Here is a 19,655-nt window from a genome sequence, read left to right as displayed (position 1 = left end):
TTTAAAGTTATTGTAATTTTCCTTAATTGAATAGGGCTGTTTTGAAGTACTCTGATCATCTTTGAAATACTTGGATTATGATGAGACTACCGGAATATCTCTAATCAACTTTGAAGGTCTCTAGAATTTCTTGAAGATTACGAAATTTCTAAGGCGCTCTCACAATTTTTTTTAATTTATTGTAACATCAGCATTAAAGTTCTCTGATCTTCCCGATTTTTCTAATTTTTAAAAGTTATCGACATTGCCATTAATAAGCATGGAACTTTCCATAAAATGTTCTCACAATGTGCTAATGTTCATGTAACTTCCCTTACGTTTTTTAAATTTGCATGAGCCCCTCGGAACATTGCTGAAGTTTTCGGAAATTGCCTGAGTTTCTCGGAACTCCTTTAAATTTCAGCGATTTTCTTGAAATTTATTGATCTGTCCTGATGTTCTCGGAGCTTCCTAAAGTTCTCTCAATAGTCTCTATTCTCCTGAAACTAATGGAACTGTCCTGAAAACCATTAAATTTTCCAGAATTCTTTGGACTTGTGATGTATCCAAAATATTTATGATGTTTCCTTAAGGTCACTGGAGTTCGCTGGACCGGGTTTTTGAATTTTAACAGAAGTTATTGAAACATTCTTTAATTTATCGAAACTTACTCAAATAATAATTTGATTGTTTAAAAAATCGGTATAAAACCTCAAAAATCGGTAATCTTAGGAACGTTATCTGTATATCGGTATTTAGTTCGGAAATCGGTATAAATACCGATAAATCGGTATATCTGGCAACGCTGATATAGGCACCCACAACCAAGGTGACTACATATAGGTGTTCTTATGTGTCAAATTCATGATTCAGCCATGTTGGATTTTTGTATGGGACAGCGACCGAGTTTGTTTACAATTTGCTCTAAAACCGCACTCCCCCCCCCCCCCCCCGGCGACCTCCTCGCCTATATTGCCCCCCATGCCCACAACTTACAGCTGCATTTTGGCATAGCACTACGACTACCTAGATGGATAGATGTAAAGGTGGTCAAGAACTCACGGTCTGCTAGTATTGGTGAGTCATTTGCCGTTAATTTTCATAAAAAGTTCACTATTTTGCCAAAACAAAAAAGTTTACGGGTGGATACGATCATACGATCAGAAGGTGTATGCTGGTCACAAATGCCTTGGCAAATTGATTTCCTACGCAAGTGATGAAAATTTCGCGAATAAACCCCAGGAGGATTGATTATAGCAAAACTTGCCATACACAATAGTCTTAGTAAACAAAAACTAACACTTCTTCCTTTTATGGCACCTTTGTATTAGGCGCCTAGTACGACCATAGAGGTAACTCTAATACCCCGTTCACATTACAGCGTATATCACGTATATCATGAACACTAATACATCTAGTTTTCACTGGAAATCCCATGTATGAGTGCTCATTGCAAGACAGCCTATATTACGTGATATAGGCTGTAATGTGAACGGGGTATAAGACCAAAAGGTCCCGTATATAGAAACGTGCTCAACTTTTTGGCTCAGCTCTGGTACTCTCTTCGGTCCCAAGCTAATCGATTCACCCCTCGAAACATAGGAAAATCCACGAACTCCTCATTTTATCTGTCAAAGTTTCATAACGAATCAAAACCAACATAGTGTATTACAAGAATTTCGGCTAGAATGGGGTACGTTAATCGATTCGCTTGGGACCAATAGGCTATTCAAGTAGTGAGCCAATTTAAAATCGTTAGTTTCCACCGGTTGGTACGACTACGTCTTTGAGAGAATATACTGCAAACCAAACATGTGTGTGACGGACTAGTATCTGGTTTTAAACACTAGAATCAGATTTGATGCAAGATTTGTTTGGGGTTACAACAACAATTGTTTATCAATATAAAATAGAAGTTTTTTGAAAATTAAACAAACTTTATGGTTTTTATCAACCAAAAAATGTGCTTGATTGCAGTAACTATCAAGTGCATCGTTGCCAGTATTCCAGATTTATCTGAATTACTAAATACATCTTTCCAGATACATAGACAGATTACGTTAATTTTCAGATGTTCTAATTATATTCCAGATAATCCTAGATTTATCGAACATCTTATTTTCAAAATATCAAATTATTCAAGAAAAAATACATGCACTAAAATTTTAATGATTTAAGATTTCATGATTTAGGACCACTTATTTGTAATTGTAATTGTAATTGTAATTGTAATTGTAATTGTAATTGTAATTGTAATTGTAATTGTTCAGTGTATAGGTTGTGCCAACCGCTAAGTTGGCTTATCTAGGAACTAACCCCCTAGTCTATACACCTACTGTCCTTCCCGTTGCACTCGTCAGCTCGTGCGATACTCTAGACACACATGGGTGGTCGTATCCGGGTCCTCCCCTGGGTAGGCTCGTGTCCGTCCAGGTTCTGGTGCATTAACTTCCCAACTAACAATTTTAGCTGCAGATTAGCTTATACAGCCAAAAATTGACTTATACAGCTAATTTTTAACTATATAAGCTAGTCTGCAGCTAAAATTGTTTGTTGGGTTATATCTATGTATGGTAATTGTACCTTACAACTCACCTTTTGCTTATAAATGTCGATAATGCTGAAACTATATGAATGTTAGTGATCATTATTAGGAGTGTGCTGCAATGGAGTAGTAATTGAAGGAAATGAGGTTCTCATGTGGCTTATAGGTAAATCATGCAAGCACACACCTTTTACAATTCTTATCCTACTTACCAGTTCCGTCCAGTATAAATTGGCTGTTTCCAAATGGCCTAATCCTTTCTGACTACTTACTCTCTTCTTGTTCATGTTTTCTCGCTTTTTTTCCTTCTTCCTATTGAAAATCTGGCCGTATTCCCATTTGTTCTCAGTTAGGTAATATTGGTACATGAGGGGAAGAAAGAAATAGAACAAGTTAAGTGTGAGCCGCATGCGTTGGTTAGTCGTTTGGGTCATGGTGTTGTGTTCCCTATTTTATTTGCCTCTATTCAGCTTTCAGAAAACAGCTTTCAAAAAAACAGCTCAGCCGCTCTGAACCCTATGAAAATTATGCTTTCCCAATATGGTACATTCTCTCATTATAAACCTGTCATTTCTAGCCTATCTGAACTATTTAATAAATGGAAACCATAACATGGGTTACGCTCCTCCTAAGCGGGCCCTCCGCATCCTATCTGTGTCTTATCTCAAATGCCAATGGTTATAAATATATACATTGGAAATGACGTTCAATCAAATGAACCCATACCCCACTCACTTGGCCAGGCTTCAGAATCGTCCAGTGGGCAGTGCGCTCTACACTCCAAGTTCCCTTTCTTTCAAATTTACCCCAAATTTTATATTTTACCCCTTTGAGTGTTGATTAATCACAATGAAACATTGTGAAAGAGCACGGACTTGAGGTTACTAGAGTATTAAATAATCTAGGTCCTATTTAGAATTATATCTGAAAAATCCAAATTTGGCCAATGTCCACCTTCATGATTTAGGACCACTTCTTATGCGAAAATCGTTCATGAAATTTCTTCCATGAAATGTGAGTTTTATTGTTGTATGTTTTGTGTGAGCTTATGATATTTGCGCTATTGAAGTTTGGAAATTATCAACACATCAATCAGATACAAGATTTCTATAGCGAAGTAACGAAATTGGGTTGTTAGCGGAATGCTAAATAAAACAGCAAGGTTATCTTCCATTCAATTCCATTTAGTTTTGGTATCCATGACAGATACGTATTTCGACTACAATGTGCTAAGGGGGTTAGATTTTGATAAGTTCTTTAGTGGGAATGACACTGATAAAGACTGCACACTGTAGTCGAAATACGTATCTGTCATGGATACCAAAACTAAGTGGAATTAAATGGAAGATAACCTTGCTGTTTTATTTCTATAGCGATTCACATTAAAATATATGCTTGGTGTAAAAGTCCATAACTTTCCGTACTATAAAAAGGTTACTCGAGTAATTGTTAGAAATTATACTTTAATTTAAATTACCTAAAATCTACTCGAATGTTATGCATTTAACGAGCCTGCCCAACTAATGTCGTTTTCGTTTTTGCGGTGTAGCACTGGTGTAGTGTAAGCAGGAATAAGCACGAGTCTTTGACAGCTCAACATCAGTTGTTTGTAAACAAAGGTGCATCCTATGTCTACACCCTAAAATATTTCGGTGTACGGCAGTGTAGCACCGGTGTAGCTACACCGCAAAAACGAAAACGACATAAGCTTGCTTTTTTAAATGGCTGTATCCTATGTTCGATAAACATGTTTTATGCATTTTGTTTATTTCTCATACATTCTGAGCTAATAGCGAATTTGTTTATTGATCAGTTCACGAAGATTTGCCGCACTCTTCTCTCACCCGTAAGTTTTGACAGTTTTGGGTGGTTTGTTTTGGCTCCCATTCGTTGCTATCTCTTTTACTCAGAAGCAAAATGATAGGGAGCAAAAAGTGAGGTTAGGGACCGTGCACTGATCTATTATTCAGTTCCAACCTGGATCGAGTATCAAGATCGGCTCTGCTTGTTTTCTGACAAACGTCAGTTTGATCATTTGTTTTTAAAACCTACCTCAGGTTCAGGTTCGCACTGACAAAAAGTTCGGTTTCACCCGATAATAAACAAATTCGCTATAAAATTCATAGTGAAATCGGACTAGAATAATATTATTGCTGAGATCAAGAGACCACGTTGGGCAGCCTATGTATTTCTGATTAGGATTCTATGGATATTCTGATAATAATTCCTAGATAATTGAAAGGAGATTGTATAAGTCAAGAGCAAATTTTCAGTACATCGAAAGTAACAAAGGTAAACAAAATCGAGCTATCAGAGGCAATCAATGCTCCTGCTATTATACAATATGTATACTGTCAGAACATAGGATCACATCCCATTTTTAAATTTATTTACCAGTCAAATTGATTTTTGACGTAATCACCTTCTTATCAAAATATTTTTCGATGTTACTTAAGTCACCGGATTTCTATGGAGATGCCGTTTGTCTTAAGTAACAGAGCAGAGAAACCCGTAGAAAGTGTACATTCGTCGTTTCGCTTTCGTATTATTAAAGTGAATAAATCTAATTGTTTGTTGCTAAGATGATTTCGGTGGTCCTAAAATGATGAATGGGCTGCAAGAGATGTGATTGATAATTCTCCCGAATATCCTGGTAAATACACTTTGACTTAAGTAACATTGGGGCCACCAAAAGACGTATAATAACTTTTGACTCAAATATCAGTATTTTTTAGCATGCAAGCTAGCGATCTGCTTTGTATGATTAACTTCTGGCTTGATATGTTAAACAATGCTATTATTACTTTTCAGTTAAAACATATTTTTCTCGAATCGGTGCGAATGTTACTTTCGACATAATGAAAATTTCCTCTTGAAGTAGTTTAAGGAGAATCCCTAGTTAATTTTGAATAGAATTGCAACATAGCTCTGAGGGACTTCCCTAAGTTTGCGACGTAGCAGATATAGATAGGTAAAATTGCTGCATGAAATAGGAATAGAGTTTGAGATTTATTCCATAAAAAAAACTATAAGACTAGAAGGTCCTGAAGAAACGTGCTAAATTTTTTGGCTCAGTCATGGTGCCATAGAGGTAACTCTAAGACCAGAAGGTCCCGTAGAAACGTGCTCAACTTATTGGCTCAGCTCTGGTACTCTCTTCGGTCCCAAGCTAATCGATTCACCCCTCGAAACATATGAAAATCCACAAATCCCTCATTTTATCTGTCAAAGTTTCATAGCGAATCAAAACAAACATAGTTTAGTACTAGAATTTCGACTAGAATGGGGTACGTTAATCGATTTGCTTGGGACCAATATGCTAGTCAAGTAGTGAGCCAATTTAAAATCGTTAGTTTCCACCGGTTAGTAATAGTAAGAACTGAATTGAGCATGAGCATGAGCATGATTGACCGCCCACGTTCCTACTCTGTTATTGCCAAATAAGCTGTAATTACACAAAGAACCAATAGACGATGCTTGGGACTAGCAATCATCCTCTATGTGTAAAAACGGGTGGTATCAAACTAGGCAATACCAGCGCCGGCCGCAGGTCAAGAAAGGAATGGGTAGGAATGTGTTGACGTGACACTCGCTTTGATGGAAGCCGAGAAATCCTCTGCACTTCCACGAGGAGTTACTGGGGTGTTGGGTTAGAGGGTAGAGTTTGCGGCAGGATTCATTTTGGTAAACGATAAGCTGAATTGATGTCCGAACGATAGGGAGGGGTTACTGTATAAATAAATAAAAAGGAATGATCTCACCCCAAATAACCAAGTGGAGCTGCACCAACATCAACCGGCCTCCTCGTAGACTTTTTCGATACATCGCAGGTATCTCCTTCAAACACAGACGTCATAATTCCGTTTCCATCTCGTCGACATATAATTAATAAAATATAACAAAATACAAACAACCTCGATTTTAGTCACTCAATTTCTTTAAACTCAAGCTACATATGAATATTTTAATTGCATGGTTTGATTGAACTCAACTTCGCCTATTTAATGAATCCAAAATTTGAGTAAAAAATCAATTTGCTAAATAATTGAGCAAATAACCTCAATCATACAAGAGTTATAAAAACAAGTATCCATGAATAATTATTGAAATAGCAAAACTGCAAAGGTAAAACAATTTAAATACAATTTATTCTCTGGGTAATCCAAATTCTAAAACCACAGATCATATTATATTACAATAAAATAAAAGGTAAATAACAATAATATACTATTTGGTAAACCTTCTGGTCCTTCAGGATCTGCAGGACAACTATTTTCTAGAAATGAAGATTACAGTTATAATGATATAATGAGATTTTAAATATGTGAAATAAAAGTATAGTAAATTAGTCATCCAATATATAAAATAATGTAAAATAAACAAGTATTACAAAATACAATTTTATTTAACCTCAATACATTCAACTGATTTAAACTTTTGATATTTTATTTGAATTAAAACAAACACTTTATTATTTACCATGGAGTTTCTTAACGCAATATGGAATGCTTTTAAAAAATATGGGTAAACTTTCATAATGAATCAATAGTCAGAAAAATCGAGGTTATTTGGGCAATTAACATGCATGAAAAAATTGTAATCTCACATTTTCCTGAACGAAGGCTAAAAATAGTGAATCATTATAATATTAATCTAAAAATGTTCCATCATCGAAGAGCTGAAATTAAACTTAAAGATTTAAATCAATGAATCCAGCCTAAACGGAGGACTCGCGAACACAATAGGCTCCCTCATCACTCAAATTTCGAATCTGATTAAATAAGTATTTACAAGCATAAAAATAAATATATCAACAAGTAATGTAATTTTCTCTCCTGGAAAAATAAAATGGTTAATTGCTTTTTCCACTTGTGTTTTGATTCTGTTTTAAATATGTATCATTGAATATATAATAATAATATTATAGGACCTGGGATTTATTCAAACTCAAACTCCACGGTGGTGCCCTTTACACAAGAATAAACCTCTACTACCGATGATCTTTTAAACCTGGAGACAAAAAAGCTACGAAAAAGCGCTTATGCCTTCATTAAATTCTGCTTTTAAGCGACGTTTGCTCCTTACGTAAGGGTACGGCCAGGGTAGACGCGACACGCGATGCGACTCACGCAAGAAATAATAATAAATAATAAGATTCTCTTGAATTGGTCGCGTCGCGTCCACTCCGGCCGCGGCCTAAGGTGGCGGCCAGGGTAGACGCGATTCGCGATGCGACGCGACCAATTTAAAGGAATCTTATTATTTATTATTATTTCTTGCGTGAGTCCTAGCCGCCACCTAAGTGTGTCTTGGCCGCCACCTAAGTGTGGAACAGGATCCATAAAACATTCACATTTTTGAGCTACCGTGCCCCTTAGGCCGCGGCCAGGGTAGACGCGACGCGATGCGACTCACGCAAGGAATAATAATAAATAATAAGATTCTTTTGAATTGGTCGCGAATCGCGTCTACCCTGGCCGTACCCTTAGGCCACGGCCAGGGTAGACGCGAAACGCGATGCGACTCACGCAAGAAATAATAATTAATAATAAGATTCTTTTGTCTACCCTGGCCACGGCCTTACTTCACGCTTGACGATTTTACCAGTGTAAAAATATTTCAAATCTTTTAAGCTATCTCGACCTAACTCTATTGCGTTGTAAAACGACTGTTTTCTCCTTCATGTTTAGTCGTCAAAACCACCAAACCCCACAATCCATCACGACCCGCCGTGACTACAGTCAGTCTTCAACCACGACCCTCATGATCTTGTTAAGGACACACCTAACAACACATCAAAAGCTAATCGGTCGAGTGCCAAGCTTGCTAAGTTCGATCGCGACATTTATGTTCTTAATGAATCATGCTTCAAGATGAAAAAAAATCATAATGGATTATTCGTAGACACCTAACCGTAAAAACCCGAGGAACATGCATCATGCGACCGAGGTCATCCCTCTGACAAATGGGAACGATGAAAATAAATCTCGATTACTCCCCCGAAGGGACGCATCCGCTCCCGCAAACAATGCATCCGATCCCCAATCCGGTGCAACCGGCACCCCACCCACGCATGCCAACACCACCATCAGAGAGGGGAAATTTTCCCCTACCTGATAACGGCGCCAGGACGCACGGGCGAGCCACCAGCCACACCAAACCGACCATCAAACGCACTGCTCACAAAAGCAGACACGTCCCCTCGAAAATGCAATCGAGAAATGTATAAGCACAATCTTCAACTGGAACGTACTCACCAAATTAATATATCCGGGAGCGCATTCCCGATGCTTATTTTTCTCTAGTCATTTTTAAACAATTCCTCCTCCAGCGGTTCCAACCAGGGTTACTTCCACTCACTTGAATTAAAAAAAATATTTCTTGAATTTTGAAATCATTAGACGTTATAATGATATTGTGTACTTGTAAGATGCAAGAAGAGGTTGAAAGGCAAGTGTTTAACTCATAAAATCTGTCAATTTCGCTACCAGAGTGTTACAATCAGCGATCTTATGATTCGTGAGCGTTCACTCAGAGTGAGCGCTCGCTAGTCGTAAAATCGCTGATTGTGACTATCTGAAAGCAAATTTGACAGGTTTCATGTGTCAAACACTTGCCTTTCAACCTCTTTTTGTATCTAACAAGTATAAAATATGATTATAACATCTAATGATTGCAAAATTCAGAAAATCATGTTTTTATAGCAAGTGAGTGGAAGCAAGCCTGGTTCCAACCACACAATAACTAAATATCACTTTTCTTTTCCAAGTCACGCTGTGCACAAATGCAATGCACATCGCAAAAACCTAATAATACATCCGCGCGATCGAGTCACAGCTCCACCGTTGCATTTCTTGGGTACAGAAATTGATAAAATAAAACCCATCAATACTAAAACTTTCCACGCTTCTCGAAATTTACCGATTCTAAACTACAACACAACTAACAATTTTAGCTGCAGACTAGCTTATACCGAGGCTTATACAGCCAAAATTTGCCTTATTCAGCTAGTGTTTGGCTGTACAAGCTGAGTTGCAGCTAAAATTGTTTGTTGGGAATAAACTATCAAACATGACCAAACACAATCACGATAGTGAAATCGAAACTTAAACACACGATCGGCGATTGGCGATCTAACGATAGCGCTCGTGGCGAATAAGAGAAATAGAAAAATGATGATGGTCTCAAAATTTTGCACGTTGAGGTATAGGAAAGAAATCTTGAAAAGCATTTATTATCCGAAAAAAAATATTTGTCACTTTTTAAAAGCTGCTACGGGGGAAGAAACCTCAAAAGCTATCTGATAAACGTATGATTTTAAAATTTATTTTTTTTCTTAGTTTTCGTTTAGATTATTAGATTTGAACTTTTCTAACCTCGTATGCACAACCAAATTTATAGAAAATACTTTATTCGTTAAATAAAGGCGTTTTTTTTTTAATAATACTCTCCCATACCTCGCCGTGCAAAATTATGGTACCATCATCAGTTTTCTACTCGGTTTTCTAGTTCTCCTATTTTCGGTTCAAATACGGTTCTAACGAAAACACCGAAACACCGCGGTAAAAGCATAGAGGTAACTCTAAGACCAGAAGGTCCCGAAGAAACGAGCGTACTATCTTCGGCCACAAGCTAATCGATTCACCCCTCGAAACATAGGAAAATCCACTAACCCCTCATTTTATCTGTCAAACTTTCATAGCGAATCAAAACAAACATAGTGTAGTACTGGAATTTATACTAGAATGGGGTACGTTAGTCGATTTGCTTGGGACCAATAGGCTAGTCAAGTAGTGAGCCAATTTGAAATCGTTAGTTTCGTATTGATTGTTGGTAATAGCTCTACACAGCAAAAAAATGTAATATCGATCAATGTAATTCAAGCTGATGTATGAAATAATGATGTAACAGCAAAAAGCAGATACAATATTACATCAATGGATGTAATTTTGTTCGCAAAATCGATGTACATCGTACAACGTTATGTTACACAACCGATGGATTGACCTGGTTGTAGCAGTTTGGATGTAATATTCAACAACTTTTTTTTTCTGTGTACACAGCAAAAAAAATGTAATATCGATCAACGTAATTCAAGCTGATGTATGAAAAAATGATGTAATAGCAAAAAGCAGATACAATTTTACATCAATGGATGTAATTTTGTTCGCAAAATCGATGTACATCGTACACGGTAACCAGCGTAAACACATAAATGAGTAAAAAAATACACATTTTTTATATTTATATGCAGCTGTCAAAAAATGTGTAAATTTGAAGATCCTAAAATGTGTAAAAAAATACACATTTTGAGAATGTAGTGCCACTCAAAAAATGTGTATTTTTATACTCATTAATGGGTAAAAAAAACATCAAACTTTTCTGCATCCTGCTTTGTTGACGCACGCCATTTCCTTAATTTTCAGTGAAGAACAGCAGGAAAATGAAGTAACTACGGTCCAAACTGGACAGTGCGCAACGATGGACATGCTAGAGGGTAACGGTGATTAAATACTTTTTTCATAGCTTTTAGTTTTAGTTTAGTTTATATACTTCATATACTGATTTTTGTTTTTCGTCGATCTTGTTTTCCGTACTGAGTACTAATGCTACCGACGCCATGTAGGAAGCTCCCATACCTGGACCCAACCTATCGACCCATCAACTCATGAACCGGAGACCAATGGCTTCACTTTCCTTCCAAAGGAAGGCGTGATCCTCGGCGCGATCAGAGATGTTGTGCCTCAGAACATCCCGGCAGCGTCGACTGGGATTGAGAGGAAATCACCAAGAAATCACGCTTACCACTACACCTCCGGTGCCGCTACTTATTTTTGTTGATGGCATTTCTTTTTTTCATAAAATATATACAATAATCGAGCAATCTTTATTTTACCATTGACACAAATAAGAATATTCTGAAGTTGATAAAAAACAATGCCACCCATTACATTTAAGATCTAGAAATGATTACTTTTTACACATTTTGCTGTAAAAACCATTCTTGAAAAATGTGTAAAAAATACACTTCTTTTGACGTTTGCTGGGTTTACACATAAATGTGTAAACGCAGTTTACACATTTTATGAGTAGGCCCCTTTTTTCACGAAATGTGTGAAATTTTACACATTAATGTGTTTACGCTGGTTAACGTGTACAATGTGATATTACACAACCGATGGATTGACCTGGTTGCAGCAGTTTCGATGTAATATTCAACAACTTTTTTTGCTGTGTATGGTAATAGCCATCGTTGAACACTCGTGTTTGTTTCAGTCACCATGGGGACGTAATTTGTGATTAGCCCCGGTCCCTTTCAAATTGTATCATTATTTATGTACGGTCCATTTATTTGAAATGACGTTTCACATTCAATGGCCGATTTTCATTCGAACACGCAGAAAAAAATATTTTAAACGTACACAGTGTTGGCGCGTTTACCGTGGCCAACTCCGGTGGGTTGGAAGTGGACTGTATTTCGTTCGGATTGAAAGATTCAACACACTAATCAAATTATCACCTTAACACTACTTTTATTCTAACTAGTTCACTATTTCTCTACAGATTGCCTTCTTACTTCACTGGATGTAACTTGGATGGTGGTCGGAATAATACTCAAAAAACGCTGGCTGGCTGTGTCGCTTTTATAGCAGTCGTCCTATCGTATTTTGCTACTTTTGGTCCTATATACTTGCCTGCCGTGCGCTACGGCGAGCAGCAGGCAGCAGCATGTTGAAGAGAAGTATATAGTGCTTCTCCCTTCTCGTTCGGTGTCCTTAAAATTCTACCTGGAGTGCGTTGTTGCCACGATGGGTGGTTTGAATGACGATCGTTTGCGTTGTGTTTTGGAAGCTACTATAGCTTGTTTCGCACGGAACATACTCCGCCCGGTTGACTCGTAGATTCAACATCACTCAGGGTTGGTGGCTCGTTGTCCTCAATCGGCAAAACTGCGATCCGGTTGATCGGTCGTCGGTAGGTAACTCCGTTAGACGACACATCGATGGCTCGGACCAATCCATCTGGCCCTGGGAATACCTGCATGATGCGGCCTAGCTTCCAGTTAAGCGGTGGTTGATTTTTGTCCTCCAGTAGAACTACCATTCCTGGGCGAAGGTTGGATGTCGTCTTGGTATTCTTTGACCTCGGTTGAAGGCTGCACAAATAATCTCTGGACCAAGACATCCAAAAATCCTCACGCATCTTCTGTAGATGTTGCCATCTTTTCAGACGATTAATTTGGATGTCTTCAAGGGATGGTTCCGGAACGGCTGTAAGTGGTCTACCAATCAAGTAATGAGCTGGCGTAATTACCTCTATGTCGGCTGGATCGGAAGAAATCGAAAACAGTGGCCTAGAGTTGAGAACTGCTTCGATTTCGGTGAGTATGGTTGTTAGCTCTTCAAATGACAATTTGGAATAGCCAACCACTCTGACCAAATGTCTCTTTGTCGATTTTACAGTGGCCTCCCACAAGCCACCGAACTCGGGTGCGTTCGGCGGTATGAAATGCCACTCGATCTCTTTTGGCTGACAGAAGGACTGGATACGTCCTGTGAACTGCTGATCCTGGAACTGTTGATATAGCTGGTGCAACTCGTGTTGTGCTCCTCGGAAGTTGGTGGCATTGTCAGAATGCAACTGTTGCACCATTCCTCTTCGGCTGATGAACCGTTGTAGCGCAGCTAAGAAGGCGTCGGATGTGAGATCAGACACGACCTCGAGATGCACTGCTTTTGTTACCATGCAAACAAATACTGCCACGTAAGCCTTGATGAGCCTGGATCGGTAATTTCCCATCTTGATCCAAAATGGGCCGGCGTAGTCGACACCAGTCACTGCAAACGGAGGTGCTGGATTTATCCTCGGTTGAGGAAGATTGCCCATCAGCTGCGTTGACATATTTGGATTTGTGCGGAAACATCTTACACAATTGCGGGTCACTTGCCGGATGGTTGAACGGGCGCTCAGCAACCAATACCTCTGGCGCATAGCAGCAATCAAGCCATTTTTCCCAAGGTGCAAATGCTCGATGTGCATTGTGCGGATTAGCTGCTTCGTTAGTGGATGTCTGTTCGGAAGGATAATCGGATTCTTCGTCTCGGCTCGTAGATTCGAATGTTGCAGCCGACCACCAACTCGAAGCAATCCATCCACGAACACTGGATTCAAGCCTCCTAGCTTGCGGCACGGTTTGTTGGTTTGGACACGACGTATTTCGTCAGCTAGCTCTGACTGTTGAACCATCCTCATAATGGTGAAATTCGATCGACGGAGTTCGGAAATAGTAACGTACCGGTTGAAGATACGTTGTGACCTGTTCTTGGTGCGGATGTTGGCGATGAATCGAAGTACCAATGCCATGATGCGTTCGATCTTCCTGAAGTCACTGAAGCGGGAAAACAGTGGAAACTGTTCCACCACAGCCGAAGTGACAATTTCGGTGCTTGTCATTTCGGGAAGCTGTTGGTCGGGGATATCGACTAACTCCTGTTCGTCGTACTCTAGTTTCGTGAGGAAACTTGGTCCGGTCCACCAAAGATTGTTTCTGCGCAAATCGTTTGGTAGCTGACCTCTGGACACGATGTCTGCTGGATTATCACCAGATCGGATGTAGCACCAGCGATATCCTGCAGTGGAGGTATTGATTTCGTGAATTCGGTTTCGGACAAAAATCTTGAGGCGATCGGCTGATCGTTTCATCCACGCCAGAACGATTTGACTGTCCGACCAGAGGACCACGTCACGGAATTCCATTTGCATGGCTGGGATAATCCTCTGAATGAGTCGAGTTAGTAGCAATGCGGCACACAATTCCTTTCGAGGCGTTGAAAGGTCATGTAGCGGAGCAACCTTGGACTTGCTACTCAGCAACTTCATCTTGGCGGAACCGTTGGAGAACAGGCTTCGAACATAAACACATGCACCATACGCCAATGATGATGCGTCGGCAAAACCGTGGATTTCGTAGGACACGGCGTCGTGGAACGTAACTCTTCTTGGTATGGCGATTTTGTCGAGTGCTGGCAAGGTATTTGCAAATTCAACCCATCGCTCCTGTATCGAGTCGTTGACGGGCTCATCCCAGCCAATCTTGTGCTTCCACAGCTGTTGCACTAGTAGCTTGGCGACGACAATCACTGGTGACACAAGTCCTAACGGGTCAAAGAGCTTGGCCACCTCGGAGTAGATGATACGCTTCGTTGATCGTTGATTCAAATCACATTGTGGCGGCCTTGCGATGAGGAAATGATCGGCTTTTGGATCCCAAAGCAAGCCTAGCACTTTGATGACTCCATTCGGTCCGTATTCTCCCAATGGAACGGGCTGTTCCAGTCGATCGTTTGGAATGTGGTCCAAAAACTCTTTTGAGTTGGAACACCACTTGTGCAGCGAAAACCCTCCTCTCTTCAGTAAGCTGCCTTGCTGCTTCTAGGGCCTCCGGAAGTGAATTTGCACCGGAAAGTGCATCGTCGACGTAAAAATCCTCCTTGGCGATTTGCGCACCGATCGGAAAATCGGTTGATTCATCATCGGCGAGCTGCTGCAAGCACCTGGTAGCTTGGAACGGAGCCGATGCTGTTCCATATGTAACCGTCGTGAGCTCCAAGACTCGGAGTGGCTCTGACGGCTGCTCACACCAAAAAACACGGAGATAGTGTGTGTCCCTTGGATGCATCTTGATTTGTCGATACATCTTCGGCACGTCGGCTGTGAATGCAACTGGGTACTTGCAGAACCTGAGTATGACGTCATAGAGTTCTTTCTGTACCACTGCACCGACTTGTAGAACCTCATTGAGTGAACGGTTGTTCACTGTTGGTTTGGCGCTGGCATCAAATACCACCCTGCACTTGGTGGTCGAACTTGATGGGCGAAGTACCGCATGGTGCTGCAGGTAGTAGTTTTGCTGGTGCGGTGGATCGTCTTCTTCTCGTACTTCGTGGCAGTGTCCCAGCTCTTCATACTCACGCATGAACTGAACATACTCCTCTTTCAAATCGGGGTTCCGCTGCAGCCTCCTCTGCAGCATCTGGAATCGCTTCAAAGCAACCGCTCGGCAGTCACTAAGCTCGTGCACGTTATCCTTGAACGGTAGCCTCACTTGGTATCGTCCATTTTCATCACGCTGGTGGGTGGCGACGAAATGGGCTTCACACTCCTGTTCTTCCTTCGTCAGAGGACTCGAATCTGGCACCTCTTCGAGCCTCCAAAATCGTTGAATGGATTCCTCGATGTCACACGGAACCGAATTTTGTTCATTTAAATCAAAAATATAAATGTTCATTCTATAAACATATGAATAATTAAAAATAAATTAAAAACATGTTTGCAACAAAAATATATATGTTTGAATTAAAGTCAAAAGCATGTTTATTTCAACAATATAGAATTTGGGTAAACGATTTTTAGCGTGCCTGCCTTTTTTTTTCCTTCTTGTTTACATTCGGAAAAAAATGCCCCAATCAACTGAAAACGGCCCGCAACAAAATCGAAGTCATGGATTCGGAAACCCACCTAGGTAAGTGTCTTAACAAAGTTCCAGCTCGATAAAACCGGAGGAGCCCCAGCGGTATCGATGTCACTCTGTCGTTTCTGATGCCGATCCTGTATCATCCTCCTCCACAACTGACGTCGAAAGAAAAACGAAAATCCGAAATAGATTTTGAATCTATTCCGGATCCTTCGCCGGCGTGAGGACCAGCGTTAGAAACGACGAAACGACGCTAATATCACAAAGTTTCACTGGTTTTACTTAACTGAAACTTCCGGACACTCACCCCGACGGGTCCCCGCATCTCGGACCAGGACCCAACATCCACAGCTTACCCTTAATCGCACCCGAAAAAGAGCAGGAGCTTAGATACCTTGTCTACAGATCGTTTTTTCATCTCATTGCAATCCATTTTTTGCTTTATCGTGCTAATATAATTTAAAATTAACTATGCTTCTTTCAAACATAAGAAGCATGTTTAAAATAAACATATTTATTTTTGTTCACATACTTGTCAAACCAAACAAAAATATTCACGTTTATTTTCAACACGAATATTTTTAAAATGAACGTAACATAATTTTTGTTTTAAACATTAATATCACATGACTTCAAACATGGAATACGTTTGAAATAAACCTTGTTTATTTTTGTGGCCAGAACAAACTGAGTTTACGTTTAAATTTACCTCAAATATTTTTGTTCCAACGATAAATTTTTCTGCGTGCATCCAACGATACGATGAGCGAATGTTGTGGTTGATTGGCGTTGATCGTGTTAGTGAATACACCGCCTAAAACCCATCCAAGGCAGGTTTCACGGAGATCGGGGAGGTTGTCATCGAGTTTGATATGTCCTGGTCGCATCAACTTGAAGAATAACTCTGCCCCAAGAAGCATATCGATCTTGTCCGGTTTGTAGAATTCCGGATCGGCTAGTTGGACGCCGAAGGGAATGTTCCAAGATGACACGTCGATTCTTGTTGGCGGGATGACACCTGTCACATTGGGCGTAACCAAACACTCCACGTGTGCTTGGAAGTCGGTGAGTCGAGATCGGATGTTGACCATCACCTTGTCGTGGGCTACAGTCCTGACGTCGTTGATGCCACAGATTGGAACGTTGACACGATGCTTCTGAATTCTTAAAAGATTTGCAAAATTGTTTGTTACGAAATTTACCTGAGAGCCGCTATCTAGCAGTACTCGGCATGAATGCAGTTGATTGTTTTCGTCCAGCACGTTGACAACCGCTGTCAGCAGGAACACAGTTTTCGTGGAATCGGCGTAGTTACACGAGCAGGATGTGCTCGGTATATCTCTTCCGGATGGCGGGTTTGCTACCGTGCTGTTCGGTTGAACTGTGCGGGACTCTTCTTTCGGAACGGACACGTTGGCTTTCGGTTCTCGGTTTACCTCGTCGTTGTGGAGTTGTGTATGATGCCGTTTCTGACACTTTTGGCAGCACCTCGGTGATGAACACTCCTTGGAGCTGTGCCCCTTGCGCAGACAGTTGAAACACACACCAGTTGTGCGTACCTTCTCCATCCGTTTGTCAAAGGACATGTTACCAAGCGCATTGCATTGGTAGTTGCGATGTGCACCTTGGCAGAAATCACAAACCTCCTTGCTGATTGGTGTGGTTGCGGCGGCATGGACCTTCGGGTTGCTTGCTTTCGGTTGGAATGCTTGTACCTTCGGGGTCGATTTGGAAGCGGGCTGCGCATTAACCTTCTGGAAAGCTGTTTCGCAGTTCTCCAACATTTCACATCTCGATTGCAGGAACGTAATGGTTTGCGCATACTTGGGTAGCACGCCCTTCTTCTGTGTGCCTTCCCATGCCATCCTGGTCGTGTTGTCCATGGCGGTCGTTAGTATATGAACCAGAAACAAATCGGAAATACCGAGGAATTCCTGTTCAAGATACTTCAGGCTCTCGACGTGGCGGGTGCACTCATCGAGCAGACGTCGCACCTCCTTGTGGGATCCGGATGACATTCCTTGCAAGTTGAACAGACCACGAACGTGCGTCTCGACTATGATCCTTTTGTTTTCATAGCGATCGGTGAGAATGGTCCACGCTTGCTGGTAATTACCTTCGCTGATTACTTTGGCATCCAGAGCACCTGTTGCTGCACCAACCAGAGCCTTGTCCAGATGATACAGCTTGATCGCGTTCGAGTCTCCTGAGTTGGCCATCAAGTCTTGGAATATGGCCTTGAACTTCGGCCAGTTGGCATAATCACCATCGAAGGTTGGAATTGGAGCCTTCAACGGTTGCTGTTGGACGATGATTTGTTGTTGCGGGGCTTGAGAACGAACACTGGCATTTTCGTGTGCCATGATTAGCTCATCGATGGTCGTGCGGACGAAGTTGTATCGGTCTTCAAATGCGACATAAACTTCCTCCTGCTGTTGAAAACTTTCTTGGGGAATGATAGCAACCAGTTTGCTATGCACTGCGCTGTATTCGTTGTAGGCCACATCGATATTCTTCATGTACGTCCTGAGTTGTGAGAGGCTCACCAAGTTTCGAGCGGCAACAAGCGCCCTTTGCACACGCACTACTTTCATGGTGACCTGGTCTCGCTGGCGGGAAAGCGACGTTATTTCCTTCACGGTTTCGGAATCAGCACTGATTTCCCATTCTGCAAATCCTTCGACTATTGCTGACTCGTCGTGCTGCTTCTCCTTGCCTGTGCCCTCAGCTGCTTCCTTAGCACCAGGCTTACCTTTCGGGGTTCGATCCACTGGCATAATGAACTCGTTGTCACGTCGTACGTTACACACAGCACGAGTACGTATGGTTTCGGAATAGCGGTTCTGTAGAAAAATCCTTCGGCGGGCGGGTTGAAACTTGCGAATCGGATTCGCAAGCGGCGGTGATCAATAATTGATTCCTCTCCTGGTGGTACACGTCGTGGTTGGCACACCACGGAAGCGTGTCGGAATACACTCGGTCGAGTGGCGATGGTGTCGAATCCTTTCCTACGGGCGGCGCTGGATCCGGCTCGAAGGACCACTATGTTGGCGCGTTTACCGTGGCCAACTCCGGTGGGTTGGAAGTGGACTGTATTTCGTTCGGATTGAAAGATTCAACACACTAATCAAATTATCACCTTAACACTACTTTTATTCTAACTAGTTCACTATTTCTCTACAGATTGCCTTCTTACTTCACTGGATGTAACTTGGATGGTGGTCGGAATAATACTCAAAAAACGCTGGCTGGCTGTGTCGCTTTTATAGCAGTCGTCCTATCGTATTTTGCTACTTTTGGTCCTATATACTTGCCTGCCGTGCGCTACGGCGAGCAGCAGGCAGCAGCATGTTGAAGAGAAGTATATAGTGCTTCTCCCTTCTCGTTCGGTGTCCTTAAAATTCTACCTGGAGTGCGTTGTTGCCACGATGGGTGGTTTGAATGACGATCGTTTGCGTTGTGTTTTGGAAGCTACTATAGCTTGTTTCGCACGGAACACACAGCAGAAAAATAATTTTGATATCACGTCAAAGTGGATGCACTACACTCATGTCGAAAATATGGTGTAATATTACTTGCTAAAAAGGAGAAAATTATCATTAATACAATGCATGAACTGACATTACGCTGCTTTTACTGCATTTGTTTATTTATGTG

At 41.0% G+C, this 19,655-nt stretch overlaps 1 protein-coding gene across 1 annotated transcript; it reads right to left on the bottom strand.

Annotated features, from left to right (window-relative positions):
- Window positions 1-12,379: 12,379 nt before the first annotated feature.
- On the bottom strand, window positions 12,380-15,812 carry LOC135714158 (uncharacterized). Its single transcript, XM_065237450.1, has 2 exons — window positions 14,925-15,812; window positions 12,380-14,851 (listed from the first exon to the last, which is right to left on the bottom strand). Exons 1-2 carry the CDS (start codon window positions 15,810-15,812, stop codon window positions 12,380-12,382), a joined length of 3,360 nt encoding a protein of 1,119 aa, XP_065093522.1.
- Window positions 15,813-19,655: the final 3,843 nt, after the last annotated feature.

This window comes from Ochlerotatus camptorhynchus, unplaced genomic scaffold, assembly GCF_037179485.1.
Source record: "Ochlerotatus camptorhynchus isolate MF236.1 unplaced genomic scaffold, CSIRO-AGI_Acam_v1.1 ptg000624l, whole genome shotgun sequence".
In the NCBI taxonomy this organism is placed as follows: Eukaryota; Metazoa; Arthropoda; class Insecta; order Diptera; family Culicidae; genus Ochlerotatus; species Ochlerotatus camptorhynchus.
This window is presented reverse-complemented; position numbering and strand designations above follow the sequence as displayed.

What these genes read in the sequence shown, in the direction of transcription:
- LOC135714158 (XM_065237450.1), bottom strand. Translation starts at nt 15,812, where the DNA reads ATGAACATTTATATTTTTGATTTAAATGAACAAAATTCGGTTCCGTGT. An exon ending in AGCTTACTGAAGAGAGGAGG is followed by an intron (nt 14,852 to 14,924) that starts GTTTTCGCTGCA and finishes CGACTGGAACAG; the next exon opens with CCCGTTCCATTGGGAGAATA.